Genomic DNA, 25299 nt, shown 5'->3' on the forward strand with positions numbered 1-25299 from the left:
AATAGACAAGAAAGAAACAACTGTTAGAAGCTGCTCGAACACGTAACAAATGGAAACAACTTGTCACATTGGATAAAGCAATAAACCTATTGTTGCATTTCGTTAAGTATGTTGATCTGCAAGTATAGATGGACACTTAACATGACTTCTATTGGAAGGATCACATTACAGGACTTTCTACAATTAAATTCTCTTATTTTGAAATTACAAAGCATACAAAGCATAAAATATCAGCATTTTGAAGAAAGAGAGATTTATTGGTAAAGCGATATGAAGTGTGATAACAGCAGTGAAAAATAAGTTATTCCATGATCAAATATCACTCACACACCAAAGGTAATAATAATAAAAAAACAGTATTTTATGAGAAAAAAACACAAGAACCTAATGGTTCACTGCAGCTAAAGTAGGAACCTCTCTTGGCATTGTAAACAAGTTAACTGACAAATTTTAAGGTGTAAAAAAAAATTATACAAATGTTATATTTATAAATTTCTTCTTAAGTAGAACTGTTGAAAGCTGCATGAGTTGTAAACAGCATGTAACAAAGGTAAGTATGTCATTACAATTGATGAAGTATGAATCTATTTAAGTGCATTCCACAGTTCAGACAACTTATTACCATCCTGCTGGTAAAACAAGAAACAAAATTATTTATGATGGTTGCAGGTTTCATCTGTAATGGTTAGTTACTCCTCCACAGAATAATGTCAAGATGGAATCTGCCATCAGATTTCAAGTACTGACATCATTATGCCATAAGAAAGCCAACATTTCTGTATGCATATTAGGTATCAAAGAAGTATGTATGGTTCTATCAAGACAAAGCATCCAAGATTGTTTCCAAATTTTTATGCACAGTTATACAAAGGATTCTCTGTACATAGCCATCAAATATTTTGAGCTGATAGGCTGAAGAGAAAGTATCTAATCAACAGCTTACATCACCAATGCTTGAGCAACTCATCTAATAGGACAGTGGGATTCAATGGCACTCTTATAGTACATCCAGGACACAAAATGCAGAGAGCTATTTTGTTAATTCCCAGATATATTCATCTTTGAAACATTCTAGTGACATGGAAAACGTTAGGAAATAGTTGATACTGTGTGTAACTGACAAGCATTAAAAATAGTCAAAGAAATTACAGTGAAAAATAGACAGAACAAAATATTTAATATTGATACAGGGATGATAAATACAGATACAATATTTTGATAAATACAAACTAAACAAGGTTCTCCTGATATAAAGAATGAACTGCCAGTTCAAAAGATATTATCAACAATACAATATCAACTGGTTTACGTTCATATTAATTCTTTAAGTACTCTTTTCTATAACTTTTCTAATAAAAATGATAAATGTTTCAAATCTAATAATGCAAGTGGTAAAACGTTTCATTTTTGAATAAAATAATTGTTGTATTGATTTTGATATTAAACCTGTTAATTAAAAACAATTGTGAGAGTTAATGCATAAACAACATAAACAGGACATCACAGACTGCTGAAACAAAGGTTTAACAGACATTCAAAACTTCCATCAAGCAGCCATATAAATAATGTAACACTCAATATAAAATGTAATATTCCATATTCAAACACAACAAAAAATTAGTTAATCCTTCAAGAATAAAAATGCTGTTAAACTTAGCAATGTAACAAACTTAAAAAGTCAAATTAAAAACTTTTGACTAGCATAACACTCAACAAATACTAAACAACAATTAAGTTACAATTATTTCAACATATCAAATAATGATTTTGTAATACAAATATAAACTGTATATAAACAACACTTCAATTAGGTTCTATAACTGAAGGACTGTTATGAATAGTTTGTATTTATGTCCAATAAATTTGTTTCCTTAGCTTTAACAGTATGATATCCACTATCACTGGGTGCATAAAATCCAGTCATCTTCACTGACTGCATTTTGAATTATTTTAGATTTGTCAATGTAACAAAGGTTTCATGTTACATCAAAGAAAACAAAGGAAAGTTTAATTTAGAAAGATATTTTGTCTACACAGTTCATTGGGATCTAACTCTACATTCTTGCAGTGTAGAAGGAACAAAGAGAATCCTGAGATTGTTCTTATACGTAAAAGCTCTAATTATTAAATTCTATCACTTCTTGATAACAGTAATACCTATTTCTAGTATGTACTTCTAGTTGTACATATATCTTTATAAATATAACCCATTTGATAGCAGAGCTAGGTATCCATCAACAATACACTCTTAACATCATACAGGATTAATTAATTATAGTTTCATCAGAACACTGTGAGGCAGAAACTACGATTATGTCTGATATGCACATCTTATACATCAGTAAATCATTTCATAGTTTTTTTACTGCCAATTGATAGCATATTTTTGAATTTTAACCATTTCATCATCTATGGTTATCCTTCACAATCAATTTAAGTAACTCATTAAAATACAGTAAAAAAGTATTTCTAAGAGTCCTCTAAATTAGTAATTGTTCAACCTTTTTATGACACCTACCTCTAGTCATAACTTCGAGCCAGCATCATACCCCTGACAAATATAATTAACTTTAAAAAGAAAACAGAAAATGGTTTATATTAATAAAAAGAAACAATTTACAGATGAGGCAACAATAAGTTGGGTGGTGGATAGTAAAAATGACTGACTACCATCTAATTTTTAGGCAGGGGTTTATCTTCTTTTTAAGGGTTCTTGCACATGCCTAAGTATTTGCATACCACAGGTTGGGAATTACTGCTGTAAATGGTATTCTAATTATCTAACAATTATTTAACTTTCGCTAAATAATTTCATAACAATCTGAATACATATTGGTGAGCATTTATCTATCACTATTTGTAAAACTCAAAATCTTTACTTTTTAATTTAAAAGTTTGAAATTGTATACAAAAAAATTAAAGGATTTAGACATAAACACCAGCTGCAGATGGATAAGCAAAATATGTTGATTAGGAACACTGAATTAAAATATTTAAGTAGAAATTATGAATATTGCCTGCATAGAGTGAAAGATTGGTTGTGTTTAGTAAGATATTTAATAATCATTGAATATTAACATAAATTAACAATAACTTGAAATCTAAATTATTTTTAGCAGTGATATCAAATCTGAATAATTTAGTTATGCAAGTTGAATAGTGAAGTTTGTTTTTGACCTAAAGAAATTAAATTAATTTATAACATTTATGTGAAATGATACTCATTACAAAACTCATAGTTATCATAATGACATCTTCTATAAGAACCATCTAGTTCAAAATTAGAATACCAGGTATTTGTTTTTGAGCTAGTTTTCAGTTATATTAAGTTTTACATAACATTCTAAAATTACAATAAGTAGACAGAATTAAAGTTTTAACCTTTTTGTTTCATGGATTTATGTTAAAGTAATTGAAAACAATACTAGATTTCATACATTTAGGAAAAAGTAAAAAAAAGAAATTTTTTAGCAAAGTTGGACTAATGTTTTTAAAATGTTTATAGATGAGTTGGATTATATGAATATACTAATTGGTAAATAAGTGACAGAAACTATACAAAGCTTTTCTATTCTTCAGCCAATACCTCAATATACATATTCTATTTTTTTTCTTTTACACTGGTTGTAAAGAATCCAGCTACAATTACAAAAAGCATCAGAATTTATCAGACACTAAATGGTAAATGAGGGGAAAAAAACAATATTTTTATCTTTTCATTGTTTTATTCTGGTTGTAATTTTTGTTTAATCTGCTTCTTTATATATGTCTGCTTCTTATTTATGTTGTAACATAAACACCATTTTATTTTTAAATTACCATCAGACTTTACCTGCAAGCAGATCGTAATCAAGCCCATGATGATATTCTCATACACTCAAACTTACTGTGAATAGATTCAAAGTGTTGTGTTTGAATAAAACTTTGTGACAACATGAAAATAACTTTTATTTACTATTCTCATTTTCACACGAGTAAAATTGCTTTATTTCTCTGCAGAAAAACCAAAAACCTGTGACCACAGTGAAATGAAAAATCCAAATAGTCACACCCTCACACCAATCTGATTTGTGAAACTTTGTAAGAAATAACCCTACTGCATTTTAAATTCTCAAACTAAAACTACCACAGTATATATCCCTACATCCTAGTTTGTTGTTCTTTGACACAGCTACCTTAAAAATACCCTATTTCATAATAGTAAGCTTTTAAGTATGTCGTTTGTTAGGAGACTAGAAAACTGTTTAATAATTCCAGAAAAACAAACAAATGTGAACATAAACTCTTCACTCCATCTTCCACAGCCCTGGTGCTCTTAGATACTTCTTCCTCTTTCTGTACATGTGTAACATCATGAAATATAATGCTGAAAGAGGAAAGATAAAAGTTTTATTTTAAAGAAAAATTAGCATTTGAAAATATTAAAATAAACTACAGTAATACAGTGGTTCTCAAACGTTTTTGATTGTGGACCACTTTGGCAGGGTAGGGCATGTTCTTCTGTTTGGCCTTGACTGTGGTATTGTACATCAGTGACGTGAATTGTGGACCACCCTCAGACAACCAGTGGTTCAAACACATTTTGAGAACTACTGCTGTAATACATCTAATGTACAACATATATTATTAGAGCAGTAGTTATATATATGTAAGATTAAACCTCTAAAGATCCATATGAGTAAAATTTACACCAGCTCTAATACTGAACCTGTATTCATTAACATTATTTTAACTGAAGTGGATCAGTGTTTATGAAAATGTTTTGGTTATGAAAAAATATATTTTATTAATAAGCTAATTAATTCTAACATTAAACTAAGTTTAACATAAAAATTCAAACTGTTATTTACATTGCAGTTACATATTATTAAAGTTATAGGGCAACTGTGGGTTCAAAACCTATTTTTAAATTCATCCATCTTTTACATTAACATGAACCAAAATGGTTTAAAATACACCAAGAAGCCTTTAAAACTTGGATTTACATTTTCCTGAAAAATACTAAACATTAAAACACCAAACATTAAACTTAGTTCCAAGAAACCACAAAAAACCATTTTTTTCATTTCTATATTTAAAAGTTTAAGACCCTTAGGACTCCAGACTTTTCAGTTTTTGTAAGACTATCCTTAAAAAGCTATATTTTCACTTTATCAGTATAAAACACTATTAAGTTTTAAGAAAAAAATTAACTGTTAGTGTCACCTTCTAGATTAAAGTAAAATAATGATTTTCAAAATTTCATCCAATAACTAAACAGGAATACAAAATTCTCACATTTAAAGTGGCTTTGCTCAAAAGTTTATAAACAGTTATAGTTTTCAGTTTATAAAAAATAAGTTAGAAGATTTATAATCATGGTTTTTATAAATGTTTTTTCCCTAGAGAAAAGTATTTATATTATGAAATAGCAAAAAAGGTGAAAAGTTCAAAGTTCAACAATATCAGATGACTATCTATAACATAGAAAAAAACTATTGTCAAAAAAAGGTCACCACACCCAAGCAGATATAAAGCACCCAAAACAGCAGTCCTCCACATGAAAGATTGCTTGTAACCACTGCTAAAGCCTGAAGAAAAGTCACCTCAAAACCAGTTTTCTTGCTTTACTGTTGGTATTAAGGTATCGTGTGTTGTTGTCTGTGAAGAGGATGGTGATGTTTTGCAAGAGAAGTTAAATATCAGTTGGCAAGTTTGGCAAATAAATGGTAGATGTCTTTTAAATGTAATAAACTAGCTGCCATGTGATGGTAAATACTGATTCACTATTCATCTGAAAATTAATTGCAAGTGTTTTATGAATATGTTATATACAAATGAATTATAATAACAATACACATATAAGAATATTTATCCTTTTTCTACTATTTCAGAAAAATAATGTTTTTGTGTATAATAGGCCCTCTTTTGTAAGTGATCCTTCATTAAAATTTTAACTTATTTATAACATAATGTCAGTATCAAACCTACTTTTTACTTATAGACTGAACCATGCATAGAAAAAAAATGGTTCCTGAAGAAATATTCTTTCAAGGTCGAATGTCTTCTCCTGGACTTTGCTTTGTTGATTGTAATGGTAAAAGTGAAAAAAACTTAGGGTGAAGGACAAATGCACAAAAGTATATTTTTCACAAGAAAAGCTTTTAAATGTTTTGAATAAATCTTCAGAAACTCCTTACCAAACATGAAAAACAACAACAATAATAATGTAATGCCATCTGTTGGGTTGAAATGATATTTAAGTTGTATTTGATACAAACAGACACTGATGTTCATATGTAACTGATACAATTTTTGATTTAGTATATAATGGTTTTTCTTTCTTAATATTGAAGGACCTTGCTATAAAATATGATAATAAATATATCAATAAATATAAAAAAATTGATAAAAATCTTAAATCAATTGGGATTTTATCATGAGGTTTTCAAATGATAACAAAGTGCTTTAAACAACTAAGTCATCCAGTCTTTGTGATTTAATGTTAATAAATAGTCCCTAACTTACAGTATCATGTCATTTTTGTTTTTATAATATTGTAAAATCTTGCACTAAGTATAAAGAGTTAATGAGTTATAAATTTATAAAAGTCAACTCAACTGGGATTTAAACAAGAGACTTCCATGGGATAGTTGAGTGCCATTACCAATAAATGGGCCAATTTGATATTGTTAATAAATATTTCAAATCCATAATTTTAAGTATTGCAGAATTCAAGTGTTTCTCAATATTTAAAGAGTTTTCTCTAAATATGATCTGTCAGGAATACGTGAAATTCCGACTCTGCTGGGATTTGAACTGTAAATATATTTCATAAACTCTTTTACAAATTTTTTGATAAATGAAAGGCAATACATAAAATCTATAGCATTTATGAATATAATAAGCCTAACATTAATGCTAGCTTAGAAAACGTGTTCAAACAATGAAAAAAAGTTATGTAAATTTCTTGTTACTTAGAAATAACTTTTATTTTAAAACCTACCAACAAAAAAAAAGCAAATGTATTTTTGTAAGGTAGGAAACACTACAAACATTCAATGTGTAGACAATAGTCATGAGACTTCTGAATGAGACTGACCACTGAGTCAACTGAGCTTCATTAAAAAATGGAGTGTTATGGTCAGAGTGGCTTTTTATGTAATAAAAAGTAATAAAAAAATTGGGATGATGTAGGGATAGTAATGCCAAAATTTATAGAAACAAGGTAGAAATAAGTACATATAACCTTACAAAATCCCTTACATAATAGACAAATCTTTCCAAGAAAAACTTACCTACAAATAAACATTGCACTCATTTCATATGCATGAATTCAGGTTTGAAAAAAGCATTTAACCTGAATAATGCTACAGTCTTACAATGGCCAATTCTCATAAGCTTGTAACATTGATTCAATGTCTAATTTTTTATTTTTTGTTTCCCTCATTTTTTAAACAATCAATATTAATGAATGGTAGTCACTACTGATGTCATGTCTTCATGGACATATGTTAAAGTTAGTGAATGCAAAATTTTGGTGTGTAAAACATTAAAACAACTTCAAGCATTGGTAAGCTAGCCCTACTAATGCCAGAAACAGAATAATGAAGAGAACATTTGACTGTTATACTACTCTCTGATTCTCTAAACTGAAGGCCTTAATAGCTTTTTAAAATCTCAAAATCCCTTACATAATAGACAAATCTTTCCAAGAAAAACTTATCTACAAATGAATATTGCATTCACTTCATTAAAAGTCTCTCAGGGTTGTTGTAAGAGAGATTTGAGACTATGATGAGCAATATGTAATATGCAGTAGTCATTATTTCCCAGCCCATTCCTGTATACTAGGCACTATCATGCATAGTGATACAGATGCAAAGTAATGCAAGTGGGTTATCATAATTTAAACCATAAGTATAATTTTGATAGGAATAATTTAACAGTGTTATGAAAGAAAAAAACCTTGGCAAACTGGTTGATAAATCTTTTAAATCAATTGTACAACTTGCTGATGCTAGTGGCAAGGGCAAATATAATTTAAGGTTGCATCTAGAGAAATACTGAATACAAGTCTTAAGAGGTTATAATGCCATTGGTCAGGCCACAGCTGAAGTACTGTGATTAGTCTTGAGCTCCCTACCTTAAAAACAAATATTGAATCATTAGAAAGTTTTCAGAGGAAGGTTAATACGATGATATCTGAGGTGGAAAGGTTGCCATATGAGGATAGATTAATGTCTCTGAAAGTGTTTTCTCTTGAAAAAAGAAAGTGGGAATCTAACTGAGGTGTATAAGATTGTAAAGGAAATTGCACTTTTTGTAATTAGTAGTGAGAATGATAGGACCTGGGAATACAATAATACATTTTGGCAGAAGGTGACTAACAAGATAGTTGGTTGTCCTTAAATCTGGTAAAAGTAGTAAGTTTAAGGAAAGGCTTGATAAATACTTGAATGACAAGAGCTGGAATTGAGATTATATATATATCTATGTGTGTGTGTCTATATATATGTGAAACACACCATCTCAACAGGGCTCACAGTTACCATATATTTGATTTATTAATTTTACTGTCAGCTAGAGCAAATTTCAAGAAAACATACCTGACTGGGCAACACTCACCACTGAGTGGGATGCAAATGCTAAAGTTGAAGAAAGTCCCTAAAAAGGAATAGAATAGTACAGAAGAAACAAAAAGTCACTCATCTGTGTAACAATTCAGTTAGGATGTGTATAATTGCCACAGAAGGTATACAAAACTTATCTAAGGAGGAAATGCTAAACATTGTAAAGGTGATACAAAGGTATTAAGTGTGATCCATAAGCCAGCATGTACAATCTCCTTCAGTGAGTAATGCAATGAGCTGCCAGGTATATTGATATAGGTCAAATTTTATGAGATCCAAAGAAATCTCTGTACCTCCAATAAAAATCCAGAGTACGCTGTATGAACCAATTAGTGAATTCAACCTGTCCAAGTAACAGAAGATAAATCAATTGATACCATGGGATCCCATTAAATAAACAAATAGTAAGATTAGCCCCAATCTAATTAAGTGTGTGTCACATAGTGTCAAAGAGCCTGAACTGGGCATAAAAGATGACCTGGATCTAAGCACTGTCATAAATGTGAAATGGAAAAAAAAAGCCTCACCTCCTTCTCCAACTGCTGAAGTTTTTGGTACACACCCATGAGCCAATAAGAAAAGAAGGTAACAATTAAATGAAAGACAAGTTACTGAACAAGACCCTAAGTGTTTAAAAAGTGGATAATGCATAGAGAACTACCATGATATCCCAATTAGGGACCTGCAGAGGATAATGAGGATGGATACTTAAAAAATATTTCAGAATTAATGACAAAACAGGGACTCTCAAACCTTTATTTCTTTTAAAAAAGAAAAGGTAGCCAATCACAATATGGACAAAAGCGCTAAACCTTTATCAGTTAACCATATTAGAAATTGAGATAAGTGCAGCACAGTAGGACAAATAGAAATAAAATTCATGTCTGAAAGACCACTGATGATAAGTAAATCACTTTTGTTGATCAGCCTCAAAAGAAGAATGCCAAATGGACCATGTTAATAAGAACCCATATGAGAAGTCAATTCCTGATGTCATGCAAAGCACCATATAAAAGTCAGGCATGAAGTTGAAGAACATCAACTGCTGGTTAAAGAAGAACGTCTGATTGAAATAACTCAAGCACTAGTCAAAGAAGAAATGGAAAGATTGACACTCATGAAAATACTGGAGGATGGAAACCAAGGCTGACTCAGCTAATGTGGTGCCACCAGAAGAACTTGACAGAACCTAGAGAAATAGTGAATCTTGAATAGCAGATGAATTGGAGAGAACATCTAAAGGTGACAATCCATCTAATCCTGGACTGAGGACAACTATACACAAAGCCAGAGGGCAAGGTACAGGATACCAGAAGGACAATAACATCAATCTAAGGCATTCCAAAACAAGAGCAGGTCCAACAAAAAAACTTGAGGATGAAGTATCTATTCTGTGGGAAAAGTACTTTTCACATGAGATAACTGGTCAGTCACTACATTCATTACACCTGGAACATGACAAGCAAGTAGAATGATTTGATGTTTGTGTGGCCAAAAGAGAAAATCCAGTGCTGAAATGCAAAGAGATCTGGAGTGAGTGCCCTCTTGCTTTAAAATGTAGGAGATGGCTGTGAAATTGTTTGAGTGAAGACTTACTGTCTTCTCTTGCAACAAATCAAGACATTGAGTCATAGCTCATTGAAATGCTAGAAGATGTAATAGACTAATCTGAAGTTTCTTCTCGTGTCCAAAGGCCTTTGAATTTCATATTCTCTGAACAAGTACAACACCTTTGAGAAGAAACATTTGTGAAAATATGTATCTCCAGACTTGGGGCAGTAAAGGGACACTGACTTTCATGATGTCACTCTCCATTCTCAAGCCAAGATCTTAGAAACTGGAAGTCAACGGTTCACCAGAAAATCCAGTGCATTTGTATAAATTTTCCACTGGTCCCATAATGACCATTGGAGGGTTCACATGTGAGCCTTACCTAAAAGAATTTGTGATTCCAAGGATGCCCACATCCCCATAAAGGTAAAATTGCATGTACTGGTGGGAAAGGAGATGACTGTATTTGAAGAACTAACTATTTCATGACCTGAAGTCATAGAGGAAAAGGTTGGCCTGGACTTATTCTGGAATTGTAATAAAACCCCTAAATAGATGAGCTGGTCATCCATGTAATAGTGAGTGTGAATGCTCAATTGGTGAAATTATGATAAGGAGTGCAGGATCTGACTTTATGCAAAAACCATATGGGGCAGATGCAAGACCAAACAGAAGAGCATGAAACTGAAAACTCTGATTGCTGTGCATGAAATGGAGATAATGCCATGTGAAGCCCACAATCAAAAGTGGTAGGTAGGCATCAGTAACATCAAATTATGGCCATTATAGACCTGGTGGAAAACAGCAATGAAGGGAAAGAAACGACTCCATTGCAAACCAAGGAGGTTGGAAGCAACTGAGAAATATAAAAGGTCAATGACATGTCACAAACTGACCTTTTTTTGTATACTGTGGACAGCCAAGAATAAAAACCCTCAAGTAGTCAGTGAACTTTATGGCCTCTTTGTACCAAAGATCCTGGGTGGTTTGAACTTGATGGCTGGAAGTAAGAGGATGCTTGGGGAGTGTACAATAAACCAGTATGATAGACAATGGAGAAAAAAGAGATGTGAATTGAATGACTAATCACCTCCCATAAACTTGAAAAACCAACTAATCTGACATAAACCCTCCATGTGACCTGACCCTATAAGGTAGTCTCCAATGCCATAGCATGTGGTCCACCCTAGTGGAAGATACCTGCTTGTAAGGTGAAATCACCCTTTTATTCCAGTGGAACAAGGCACTGGAGATAAACTGGAAACTCAAATGGGAGATGTAAGAAACCATCCAACAGAAGACCTTTCAGACAGTCAAGAAGGTAAAAAGAAAAAAGTGAAGCTGGGTCACATCCACTTGAGATTCCATAGAATCAAAAATACCAGCAAAAATTGATCACCTGAGAAAAAAAGATTCTCCGAGATCTCCAAGGGCCGAAGCAGAAAGGCAAACCTCTCTCTCCAAAAGATCTCAACAGCAAACCAAGATACCAAAGAGAGCAGAAGTCAATAAATGACTAAAATCCTACAAAATTTGTGCAGGAAATATGACATAAGCCTCAGACAATAGTTGAAAAGATGATTACAAAAAAAAAAACTTTTGTAAGTGACATATTAATTCTGGAAAACTGTGATTAATTAAGGTGACCCATGACATCTTTTTCAGAGTCCCAAATAGAAAGAAGAGAATATAACATCTGAGAATCCAAATAAAGGTTCTTCAGGTAATGGAAACCCAAAGCATTCTGATCTAATAAATGAGGAAGAAAAGGCATGGCTGAACCCTTACTCAAATGATCAGCAAGTAACCTTGAATGCACTACAAAGTCTGGCAAAGGTGAAAAGACCTGGTGCTCAGGTGAATGATTTTCCCACAATAAAGAAGAAGATTATTCATAAGCTACAGGAGAAATACTCAAAACACTACAAACTAGGCATACAAGTTACAAAAAAGGTGAACAAAGTAGAACATCTGTCTGACATTCATGATCACGTGTTTTGGCAAAGGTACCAAAAATACAATGTCTAAATTCTCACAAATTCACCCTTGATCTCCTGCAAATTCTGCCTCAGAGATAAAAAGAGAAAATACATCAGACCACATATAGGACCCTATTTCTCTGCATACAAAGAACTCTTTGTCCTCCCAAATGCCTGGATAATGCCAGACTTGGGAGGTAGCTGAAGAGAAGCGTTCAGATAACTCCATGTCTGAGACGTGAATGTGTGGCCTCACATTTGAAAAACATCCCTAAAAATGTATTTTTTGTAAAACAAAAGAAAATATATGATAAACTCAAGACATACTATAATAGGTCTGTGAGAAAACAAAAATAAAACATATTTATAAGGCTGCAGAGAAACTTTCAGTAATTATCTAAGATTGTCATCGTGATTCTTCCCATCGAGGAAAAGGAAAAAGTGAATAAAAAGGAATAACAAGGAGCTTATATACAGATTTGTTGAAGATTGTAACAAAATTAAAATTAGTAGAGGTGATATAGTGGGTATAGAGATTAGCTGTAGCAAGTAAGGTATGATTCATACCAATGCTTAGGACGAATAGAGCAGAAACACTTTCATTAAGATAAAGCTAAAAGGTAAAAAGAGGAATGTGTTTTAGAATTAATTTTTCTGATTATTACACTTTTCAATTGTTCGAAGTGAATGAGAAATTACTATTATGTTAGTTTGTCATTATGCACAAAGCCACGTAACATGTTAAGTTTGAACAACAAAACAGAGAGGAAGATATCTTTGGGTCACTCTGCTGCCAATTTGTTTTTGTTTTTTACTTATGCATACCTTGGTTTGAGGAATACAGTATTTGCCAATTAATTTAATGTAATAGGTTAACTAAACATCAATTAATCAAATAAATCATCCAGCTCTACACTGAAAAGACAAATTTGGAAAAAATAAAGCAATAATAAATTTTTTAAATTGATATGGCTTGAATTTTTTTATTATACTAAAAATTATTATATTGATGATTCTGTCACAATAAATATCAAAATCTGCATATATCATTGTATTATGGTAATAAACAAAAACCTTAAACTTACAAATGTCACATAAATATAAAGAATGGTAAGGAAAAAAGGGTTAAAGGTAAAATACTTTTTAAATGATCAGAAAAAAAAATCTCTCTTTAACCCAAGTAACTAGTCATAAGTAATAAGTATCATCACTGCACCTCACATAAATCAGGTTAAGAGAAGTTAAAATACAAATGAATTTTTGTACATCCTTTTAAATGTACACTTCTACCTACCTGCTAATACATAAAACAATGCAAGTTGTAATCTTGTGTATAAAATGTTTGTATACTTATTTCTTAGGTTTAACAGCATCTGATGTAATCATTTTTCACAATATCCATATCATGAGATATCATGTTTTCATTCTCCACAACTTTTATATAAAGTACTACTTTAAAAATGGCAAACAAAACCCACCAACTTCATACTTTAGATAAAATGTTTCATTCAAACAAGAAATTATATAACATATAAATATCTTTAAATGTTTTTTGTTCTACTTCACTCACTAGGAAAAAATCCCAGTAACAAATAAAGTCTCAGTGCACCAGGAAAGGAAAATGAAAAATTCCATTGGTTGGGAAGTTTCATGCTGAATTTTTCTGTTTCTTCAAAGTAGGGAATGTTTCGGAACATGATTATAGCTGTAGAAAAAAAAAAAATAACTTTTTCAATGAAGAGAATTTAATATTTTAACAAGATTTCAAAGACAAGATAAAAGAATTTAATATACTATATGGCACATGATACTCATATGAAGTGATTTATTTTACTTCAATATTGTTTAAACAATATTATTTTAAAGATTTTGTTCTGTGGAATTATAGAGAAAATGTACAAAAAAGTTAAATTTATCAAATTAATTTGTCTCTTTAAGGTTATGCAGAAAAAGTGGAAAAGACTTATAAAAATACAAAAAGAAAAAGATTTCATTGCCAAGCATTATAAGTACAACAATTATACAGCAATAATTTTTGTATTTTTATACTATGATAATCTAATATTATCTTCTTGTCTTATGTTTCAGTGTTAAAAGTTCTGTACAACATTATATGTTTTAATTGCTGAATATGAAAGTACTGGCACAATCCTACATTGTTTATGATAACTTTATGATTAATTAACCAGGTTGAAATGTATTAACTTAAATACTTTTTTTTGTAATAATACTGGAGAATATGATCACTGATGTGAACATAAACATTTGTTTGTTTGTTTTTTGAATTTTGCACAAAGCTGCATGAGGGCTATCTGCACTAGCTGTCCCTAGTTTAGCAGTGTAAGAGAGAGGGCAGGTAGTCATCACTGCCAACTCTTGGGCTACCCTTTTACCAAGAAATAGTGGGATTGACTGACACTTTATAATGCCCCATGGCTGAAAAGGCGAGCATGTTTGGTGTGACGGGGATTCGAATCCATGATCCTCAGATTACGAGTCGAATGCCTTAACCCACCTGGCCATTACGTAATTTATAGTATTCACAGTACAAATCAACTACAAGGGATGATTTTAATATATTTCAAAAATTAGATGTAAAATTTTAATTTATGCTGTGTTAATATGTTACACTTAAGATAAATTAGTGTTATTATTACAAATCACCAGCTTTAAAATAATAGTAACTCATGCATGCAGTTAAGTTCCAATATATCTTCTCTTTAATGACTGATAATTTGCATATTATTAGAAGTGCTTTCATATTGAAAACTAAGTTATGGAGAAGGTTCATGTATATATACACACTGCTGGCCAAAATCTTAAGGCTAATGAACATTTTTGCATTGTTAGACTCAACCACTTATTTGAGTAAAGCTTCAAAAGATGAAAATAAGAAAAAAAAAATAAAAACCTTTTTTAGCATTTAACATGGAAAATGTGAACACTATGAAATTAGCCTAAATACTAGCTAGGAAAAGTTTAAGATCATACCAAAAAGAAGTCTTAAACAGGGTAGGAAATGCCCAACAAGAGATCTCAGTAGTGAATTGCATGACCGTTATTGCAAGTAACTTCAAACATTCGCTTTGGCATGGTCGATGTGAGCATTTGCAGAAGGCTGGCTGGAATGTTATTCCAAGTGGTGAAGATGGCTTCACAAAGATCATGCACTGTTTAAAATTGACATCCATTTCTATAGACTTCCCTTGCCATCCATCCCCAAACATTATCAATGGGGTTCAATTTGGGCAAACACGCTGGATGGTCCAAAAGAATCACGTAAATCACCATGAAAAAGTCCTTTGTCCTGCAGACATTGTTGATTGCAGAGTTGTCCTGCTGAAAGATCCAGTCATTTCCACACAGCAATTTTACTATGCCCAATCTCACCAGCAATAGCATGTTGAGAGAGACCTTGCTTTTGCAGCTCGACAATTCTGCCACATTCAAACTCTGTCAACCTTTAAGCCTTTGCCATGTTTGCACCCAATGTAACACAGGAGATGTCAATGGGAGATGTTGACAACGCTAATGCTTGAACACAAATGACTAAATTTCGTTACATGTTTAGCAATTAACACTTCGTTTCAGTATGGCCTTAAACTTTTGACCAGCTAGTATTTAGGCTAATTTCATAGTGTTCACATTTTCCCTATTAAATGCTAAAAAAGTTTTTATTTTTATTTTTCCTTTTATTATTTTCATCTTTCTAAGCTCTACTCAAATAAGTGGTTGAGTCTAACAATGCAAAATGCATATTTTTTCTTTATGTTCATTGGTCTTAAGATTTTGGCCAGCAGTGCACATATATATATATATATATAATAACCTGTTTTCAAAATAGATGTCTGTATTAACTCCTTCACTTAACAACAGAATTTTGTGTATGTTTCTGCAGAATTCACAAGAATTTTGGCACTTTCACAAAAATTCAATTCTTTAGAGTGTTTTCTCAAGCATGTGACTTTATCTTAGTAACATACATAAATAAAAATATATATATATATTGTATTCAATGGCCAACCTAACTTACAGGCTACAAAAAACCACAGCACTGGATATGTATGTGTAGATTTCTGATGTTTCATCACCTCAGCATATAATTTTCAAAAATGGAGGTGATGACTTTTGGAAAACATTTCACTTTAATTCTCTTTTTGGGAGTAGAGACTTTCAAGAGTACACAGCTTAACCTCTCACTTTAAGGGGTATTGACTTGGAAGAGTTAATTTAGTAACTGGGTGATAATAACTATTGAAATGCCTCTTTTTAATATCCTTAACTCTACTCTGTTCACTTCATATCTGAACTACTTTATAAAAAGAAAATTTGGGTTTCCTAAAATGTATCCTAATTGTGTTTATTTTTTGTCTTCCTATAAAAGTTGGTTCAAAATATCCATTAATTTTAAAAGGTACTGTAAACTAAGTACAGTCACAAAAACGTGTGTTATAAGCTTCTTAACTAATGCAAAATTGAATTTTTCTTGTACTTTTTAGTTCTCCATGGAACTTCCTAGTGAGGCTAAAAAATAGCATTTTGTTTCTGAAAAATAACAACTAGAAAATAAAGGTCCAATTACTTTACAGATAATCATACAAGTAATATATGCTGCAAATAACTTTAAAGTCTTCAATAGTACAAATAGCTAAATTTAATAAAAACACGGCAATACTAGAATGAGCATGTTATACAAAATGATTTTTGGAACCTCATCATGTCTGATCATGCACTTTTTTATAACCATGAACCCTGATAATAGCCCTAAAGCATATTTTCTGCTGCAAATTGCTCTGTCATAATGCTTTCACGTCCAAAGCACACCATCCATCCCCAGGATTTTCCATGAGCCATCTAGTGAATGAAAATGATATCTCAGCACCCATTTCAACAGTCTGGTAGCAAATAAGTCCATAGAAATGGAAACCAGTGACCTGTATATCTTCATATAGATTAACATGAATTCTCTAATTGCTTCACATATGCAATGATTCAAAGGGAGGTACAACAGAAAGCCTTATTTACATAAACTCATACCTGGTTAATCCTCTTTCCACACAAAGCTTGTATTTTATGTGGTACAAATTTCCAAATCAATGATCTGACATTAAGCAAATTCACCTTATAATTATGTATCCATTCTCCTGATACCTAATTTGCTCCTAGCACAATGTCTAATGATAATCACGAAACACTTTAATGAAATTTTGCAACTTGTTGTGTATAATTTTAATTTTAACCCTTAAGTGCACCATCATCAACTGATGCTGCTACCTACAACACTCCCACTGTTTAAGTGTCAAAAGAGATTTATTATTATTGACCAGTATAAAATAGCATATAGCTTGTTTCATTTATCAAGATACACATATGCTTTATCAACAGTAACCATGTATTGCTACTTTTCCTGGTTAGGTAATGTTCATACAATTTTCTAATAGTTGGGTTAATATACTGTGGAAGAAACTTGTATACATGTGACTTGTGTCACTTTTCCAGATGGAAATATTCCTTCATTATATTGTGCATTGTTGACTGGAAGACAGGAATTAATTTTGCCAATGACCATTGTGTTATTGAATTATTACCTTTTACTATATGTTACATTTGGCTTACCATGACTTGGTGAGGGGTGTTACAAATTGTTACATTTCTCTTTCTGGATGGCCCTGGTGTCCATAAGTAATCCACATTCCATTATTTTCCAATGTAGTTACATATAAGGGATACGTTTACCTTAAAAATTCTGAATTCTCAACGTGGAAAAGTCTTTATGATCTGCATGATTAAATATCTTGTACTGAGAAGAGCATTTACATACCTGTCCTGATCACACTACACATTTAACAATATTTTTCTAATATATGCCATTTCACTATAACTTTATATTTGCTAAGGTTTTTCACATAACTTGCTGATTTTAATATTTAAAATTGTTTTGGTGTAAGATACTCAAACACTCAACTTTTAATAAGGATTAAACCATTTACAGACTTTCCTTCACAAGTTAAAAATGTCTGTTTTAACAATTCCTGATAAAAGAAATTGGTCACATACATCACGATTATACCTTTAATATGTACAACTCCATAAGTCATAAGCAGCTTATATTTATTACTATCTGGAGTATCTGTCCCTTGCATGGGGGAAATAAAAACTCATGGGTACCAAAGGATAGGAAATTGTGCTTCTGTTTTTCATGACATAATAAAAATTGAAAGTGAAACAAAAATACATAAAGGTAACAAGGAAAAGAAATATTGTTTTTAAGAATTATATCAATATTAAATGAGGTGGGAGTCTAACCCCCTCATGACCTTCCTCACATTATTCTGTATCACTGTCAAGTTGTGTTGATTTGGTAGTTTCTTCAAAATTACATATGAAATTGGAGAGGGAATCCAATTCCCCATTAGTTTCCTCATGTCATTCTATATCACTGTGTCAAGCCTGGTGTGAACTGATCAAGAAATGTGGCAGCAGATGTGAAATGATAGACATAAAACCACATCTTTTTTTCCTGGACACACACTTGTTTCATACGATAGATGACAAGCATAATGCTAAACAGATTGTAAACCAAAATATTGTGCATACTTGATAGCTTACATTAAACTTATTTAATGTACAATGCAAAATAATAAGAATAAGAGGAAAAATTACAACTTCACAAGCATCAGTTAACTTCACTTAATAAGCTGAAAGTACATGCTTAAATGAATGTTGGTAGCTGAAATTCTCTTGCAACTAAAACCTCACACATTACATACTGAATATAGATTATATGTACATTCTTAAAATAAGCCTAACAGACACACAAAAATAATCATCAATGTCTGTCATTTAACAATTACAAAATATTAATAAAATACTAATTTTTGTTATGGTGTTTTCTATTTTTTTATGTTTTTTTGTACCATAAAGGCTTTCAAATGAATAAACCGGTAAATGTAACATTGCATTAATACACTTGTAAGCATAAAATAGGCCTATGTCAGGTGCTACTTCTCCTAATGGATTGCCATTTTTCTGTGTTTTATCCATTAAAAAGCCTTTCCTACTGTTTAAGCCTACACACTACAACATAAAGTCACTGTACATACCTTCACAGATAAAAACCAAAGGGTAGAGAGGTATCCACAGTGTGTATCTGAGCCACGTGATAAAGTGGATGTTGACACCATACATTTTTAACATGTAATATGGATATCTGGAATAAATATACAATTCATTTTGTGTTCAAAACTCAGCTGGCATTTTAAAGTTTTGTTCTTTTTACTTAATATATATTACTTTTTTTTTAATTTGTGAGCTGCAACAGAATGGGGTTTGGTGATTTAACATAATAACTTTCAGTCATTTTCAGAAAAGTTACTACAGCTTGTACCAAACTGATATATGGAAACATTCAGTTAAAACTTCTACCAAAAGAATAAAAAAAATATTAAGTAATTTATATACATAAATATGAAACTATACTTTAAAGTTATGTTAAAAGCCAACAATACTTAAAATTAATTCAAAACAATGTTTTGACAAATTATGTAACATTCTAAGTTGTTTTACTCACTAAATGTTTTACCTTTAGCTTACAGCTATAATCTTGTTATAGTATAATTTTTCTTTGAAGGATGCTTAAAATATTACAGTTTCTACTGACTATCTGATAAAATTCTGATGTGTATGTTTATAAGTGATGAAAAACTGGATTACTTATCACAAAATCAGGCATACATTCTTAAGGCCTCCAACAGTGACATATGATGCTCAACATTCAGATATCCTGCAAGGCCCCCCCTCTGTATCTTCCCTATGTGTTAAATTGGTATATACAAGACGTAAAGTATCAAAAGAAATTCTCAATATCAAACAACACACTAAACTTATTAAAGTCTATTGAACAGTTATGATCTATTACCTCTTAAACACCTGGGTGCATCAATTATACGCACCAGGTATATTATCTTTATTACAAAAAGAAACAAAAACTGATGAAACTGTTCGAACCTCAAGACCGGCTTTTTACATCTTATGTAGTTTATATGTAATATTTGTATGAATTCACAATTTTGTATACTGTGATATGTTTTTAACAAACAAAAATGTTTAACTTTGTTGTAAATTTCAATTATTAATTTTTAAGTATTCCTATATTATTGTAAAACTTCAAATAGTTTTTATTTTATAAAACTGTAAAACCTTTTTTTATTTACATTGATCTGATATAAAATAACACTGCATGCAGTTTAACTATGTTTATGATCACTGCAATACAATAAAAATAACTTTTACCATATTAATTTTTAACTGTTAATCAGTTAGCACATTTAATTTAATGTACATAATATGCTTTAAACTCCATTTTGTATTAATTTATATGTACTTTTTACATTTCACTTAGGTGATTTCTGACTTTGCCCGTTCAAGGAGTAACTTAAGATATTAAGATTTAATCAAAAGATGGATGAACAAACACCAGCCTTGTCAGTAAACGAAAACTTGATACAGTCCAAAACAAAATAATCTACCTAAGCCTAATAATGTTCTACATCATCTAGTTCCACTAAAACGTTTTCTTCTATTATACCTCAACATCATAATTTAAATGAAAGTATAAAATGATAGGCAGTTTTTTCCATGATTTTAAAACAACAGTAATAGTGAGGGAAATTGTTCATATAAATATTCTCTTCTAGTAAACATATTACAAATCTAAGCTTTTATCGCTTTGTCCAATTAATATGCGAGTCTGGCTCCATTGATATGGAAACCATACTGGCTTATACAGTTAAAGAACAATGAAAAAGCTTTCACTGTGTTTTGATTACTATTAGCCTACATTTTCTCAAAGTTCAAATACAAGTAATTATAACACACCATGACAACCAAGACTGAAAACAGTTATGAGATAAAATCACTAACAGTACATTTGTACCAAAGTTACAAGGCTCAAATAGGTGTTAATTTGTTCAGAAAAGTTGAGACTTTTATTTTCATGGGATACAAGTCCTATATTTAGAAAGGAATTGGAAAATTTATAAATATTAATGTTTTCCTTGTATAAAATTAAATAAATAAAAGTTTGTTATTCTTAACTGAATAATTTTCAACACTCTTCCAAGCATTAAAAAATGTGTGGATTTCTTACTTCAATGATACAATTTTGCCTTGGACAATGAGTGTACTCAGACTGGTGCCAAAGAGTTAATGATGCTTCTATGAATACTACTATTTCTTTTAGACTATAATATTTCATGTACCTCTGACAACAGTGTCATTATATATAGTAAATAATAAAAGCACCCAGTTTTCTCTTTTTTCAGAATAAGAAAATATTCAGCATTAAAATACAAGATAGCTATTAGTGCTCTTCATAACCACTCCCATTATAATAACTTTCAAACAAAACCAGACATATTTTGAGTGCACCTTATTATAAACTAGAACTTCATATAAACAATCGAAATGAACTTACATGCAACTAATAATACATTTTTCAAGTGTAAAAAATGAAAGTTTTCACTAAATACAATGTGGCTTTTTTATTTGTTATCAGAGCTAATATTACTACTATTTTATAGTTATAATTAATACAATTATTAAAAATACATTTGTGTTCAGTGTTTAAGATGAAGCATCATTTATAAACTAAACTGAAGCCCCTACAATACATTTATTGAAAGTAATTTTATAGAATGATTATAAAAAACTGCATATAACTGTTCCATCATTGCATAAGTGCTCAGTAATTTGAGGATGGTCTTTGTGCAGTTCTTAACTTGTCAATACAAGTCAAAACTTGTATTCATTTAAATTTATTTCTTTACCTAATAAGAACATTTTCTCTTACTAGAATGACTGCATGAAGAGCTAAAAAACTGCAGCAGGTGCACAACATTTTTATGACAAAATGTAATTAAACTCATGAAAAGTTCTGGTATTTACAAAAATCAGTGTTAAAATTAGGATTTAAGATAATATATGGACAGATCTTGTAGAGTAAATCCTAAAACATATAGTTTTACATATTTTTCTGTTAGCTAATAAAAGATAGAACAAAATTAAAACCATTTTTGGGTGGAGGATCATTTTTTGTCTGCTCCTTGTTTGCTAGGTTTGTAATGTTTTTTGTTGTTTTTTGAGAAAAAGAAAAATGTTTTAAAACATTTTTTTAATGTAAAACTGTCATACCTGATAACTTCCATTACTGTGAATCCTATGAAAAGATAAAAGATGGCTGACTTTGTTTGGCTTCTTGGGTGAGCATCCAGCAAAGCAAAAATAACAAGAAATCTTCCACAGAGCTGATAAAGAATCAAATATATCATCTAAGTAAGTCATAAAACATACATTACTATTTCAGAAAGGTAAAATTTTCCTAGGCTGAGAATGTATTTTTGATAATTACCTCTCTCCTTTGTTAGCTTTTCTCAATCTGTGTTGCCCTCTATACATGCAATTTTCACATGCCACTAGCCATGATGCTCCCATCTACTCTCACATGCTAACATGTGGTAAAATTACACTGGAGAATGCAAATGAGCATGTGATAACCCTCTACCAATAGGAGTGCAACACATACTCTAGTGCAGCAGACTCCCTCTATACTGTAGAGCACAAAAGAGATGCATTTCATGATGTATCAAAAGTGGGAAAGATGGGAACGGCTGGGAAGTGTGAAAGGAGGTAAGTTATCTATCAGAAATATATTTTTAGTGTAGAGTGTGCCAGAGCATGTCAAACCATATATGATGAGTCCACTCCATTGCATACTTGTCATCTGGAATGAAATATACTGGCTGGGCTCATGTTAATCCAATATCACACCACCCAGGAACTGACACCCAGGCAGTGGTAGGATAGTGTAAAGCCAGCCAGAGAGGGAACTGCATATGGTGGATTTATCTGGTCAAAACCAAGACAGCATTGGTTATTTGTCTTCTGGTTCACAGTTGAAGAGTACATACCATCTACACCAACAACACATCACTGCCCTACCCTCAACTGAGTGGAACTTGTCACACTCAAAAGGATGCCTCCATGGTTCATTACCCAAGTGGCTAGGAATTGGTAAGTGGCAAAAACTCCCATACTCCATTGGGAGAGAAGAGAGTAACAATGTGGTGGGAGTCTCGAGAAGTGTGTCACTATACAACAGTGCAATGGGTGATAAAAAAAAACATGTTTTGAAAAGTAGGCTGGTCCTGATTTATTTAACTAGGACTAGATGGATGGGCAGCAAGTTTGACACTTCTTTACTCATGATAGTCCATGAGTTGATATGGTCTGGTGTGGGCCTAATACATGAAACAAAGTATTGCAAGGACACCTCAAGTAGTATTGAAAACATTCCATTTCCTCATTGAGAGTTATTGACCTGTAAAGCCATATGGTACAGATTTAAATTCAAGTATACCTGTACCAGCTCCAGTCACCACAGAGCAGGATCCACAAATATAGAAAAGGACTACTCAAAGGTAAGAGATAAAAAGTGACAACTCAATCTGCAAAGCATATACAGAGTATGGAGAATGGAAAAGGCAGCAAGACAGATGAGAAAGAAATGACCAAGATGTGGGTATTGTGGGAAAAAAATGAGGTGTAGTCCACATGCCAGTCTAATTTATCTCTTCTAAAGGATGACACAGGAAGAAGGCAAAATGAAACTTGGAAGTTGCAATGAGAATCCTTAAACAATGAAGTATAAGCCAAATGAAATAAGTTGACATAGAAATCCAGTAAAGGTTACAGATGAAAGATCCCGGTTAGAGTGCAATGGAATAAAAAAATGAGAACAAGAGCTGTGAAAAGAAGCCATATAAGCAACATAAGAATGTGGAGCCCTCATATGACAAAGAAAACTAATTGGATCAGAGCAGAAATATAAATAAGAAATAAAGGGTATGAAAACCAATGTGATTCAACATTTCTGTAAAAAAAACCTACTACCATGATACAGAATGTGAGAAATATCAATAGCAAAGACATCTGACTTTGCAAGTAACGAGGAGTAAAAAATGCCTTGAGAGAGAGAGAGCACAAAGAACAAGAGGACAGAGGCTCAAATTAGGAAGGGTCAGGGCATGAAAGAAAACATAAAGATTCCAATTTGATAGAGCAACTGGACAAGGAGGATGAAGCAGGTGAAAAGAACAAAATACAAGGAAAATAACAGATGAGGAAAATATATGGTTGAAATGAGAAAAATAAAAAGTTTTGGATAATGTTGCTCTATTTCAAACAATGGTAGAAACAGATAAACAATTGTTGAAGAGCCAAGTAAAAAACTGGAAAATTGTTGAAAATGAAGGTGATAAGCTATGATGTAAAAATCAGCAACAGCAAATGTGCTATTTGTGCTGGTAAGCCAGCAAGAACAAAGGAAGACAACTTGCATTTAAAGTCCAAGATGTCTCACAAGGGACCAGAAGATAAAATACACACACAAAGACAGTGTGTGCCAACAATGGGATGAAAGATGAAGAAATGAAGTTGCCAAAGAAGGGATTGGAAAAGAGGAATAGGTACAGAAGGATATGACTGAAGGGGATTCAAGAGTGGAAAACACAGTTATGCTGGCCAAAATGGAGTGATGAGAAGCATTCAACACTGAGTGGTTTGAATAAAAGAAACAATGCAGGACCAAAACACATAGGACGATAAGCATACAGTTAGAGATTGGACCAAACCTTATTGGGCCCATCCTTGATCAAAAGTGAAGGATGCAAAACCAGACCCCAGAGAAGGAGAAGTTTGGTACTGAGCTGGATGGCAAAGCCATACAGAAAAGGGGTACATGGTATAGCCACTGAAACACTATGTTGGTAGAATCTTACCAGAAGGAGAAACACTCAGTGAAATGATTGCAAGAAAGTGGATTTTGAAGGAAGAAAAATATGAAAACTGAGGATAAAAGAGGAAGAATAAAAAATGAAGAAATAGTCATTCTGCTAGCACCTGAAGGACTAAAGAATCTGCAATGAAAGGATGCCACAGAAGAGAAAACTTGGCTACCTGTATGGAAACCAAAGGGACAGTCACCAATAACACGAGCTTCTGAAAAGGCAACAACAGGTGATCTGACAACTTGTAGTTTAAACACAGAAAGGTGGATCTGGTAGAGGTGAAAACACTGGAGAATGAGGCAGGGGAAGAGG

General features: G+C 31.8%; 1 protein-coding gene across 5 annotated transcripts in view; it reads right to left on the bottom strand.

Annotated features, from left to right (window-relative positions):
• Positions 1-1158: 1158 nt before the first annotated feature.
• LOC143249737 (very-long-chain (3R)-3-hydroxyacyl-CoA dehydratase-like) overlaps positions 1159-25299 on the bottom strand; it is a 53031-nt gene continuing 28890 nt past the window's right edge. For 4 of the 5 annotated variants that reach the window (XM_076500071.1, XM_076500069.1, XM_076500070.1 and 1 more), the window contains 4 exons: positions 22334-22446; positions 19246-19352; positions 13713-13847; positions 1159-4366 (listed from right to left, as the gene is read on the bottom strand). In XM_076500071.1, coding sequence (XP_076356186.1) covers positions 4287-4366; positions 13713-13847; positions 19246-19352; positions 22334-22446 — 435 coding nt within the window. In that variant the 3' untranslated portion in view covers positions 1159-4286. Of the gene's footprint in view, positions 4367-13712; positions 13848-17758; positions 17921-19245; positions 19353-22333; positions 22447-25299 lie in introns of all 5 variants that reach the window. The other variant, XR_013027924.1, reaches the window with a different exon arrangement.

Source organism: Tachypleus tridentatus, chromosome 4 (genome assembly GCF_004210375.1).
Source record: "Tachypleus tridentatus isolate NWPU-2018 chromosome 4, ASM421037v1, whole genome shotgun sequence".
NCBI classification, from domain to species: Eukaryota; Metazoa; Arthropoda; class Merostomata; order Xiphosura; family Limulidae; genus Tachypleus; species Tachypleus tridentatus.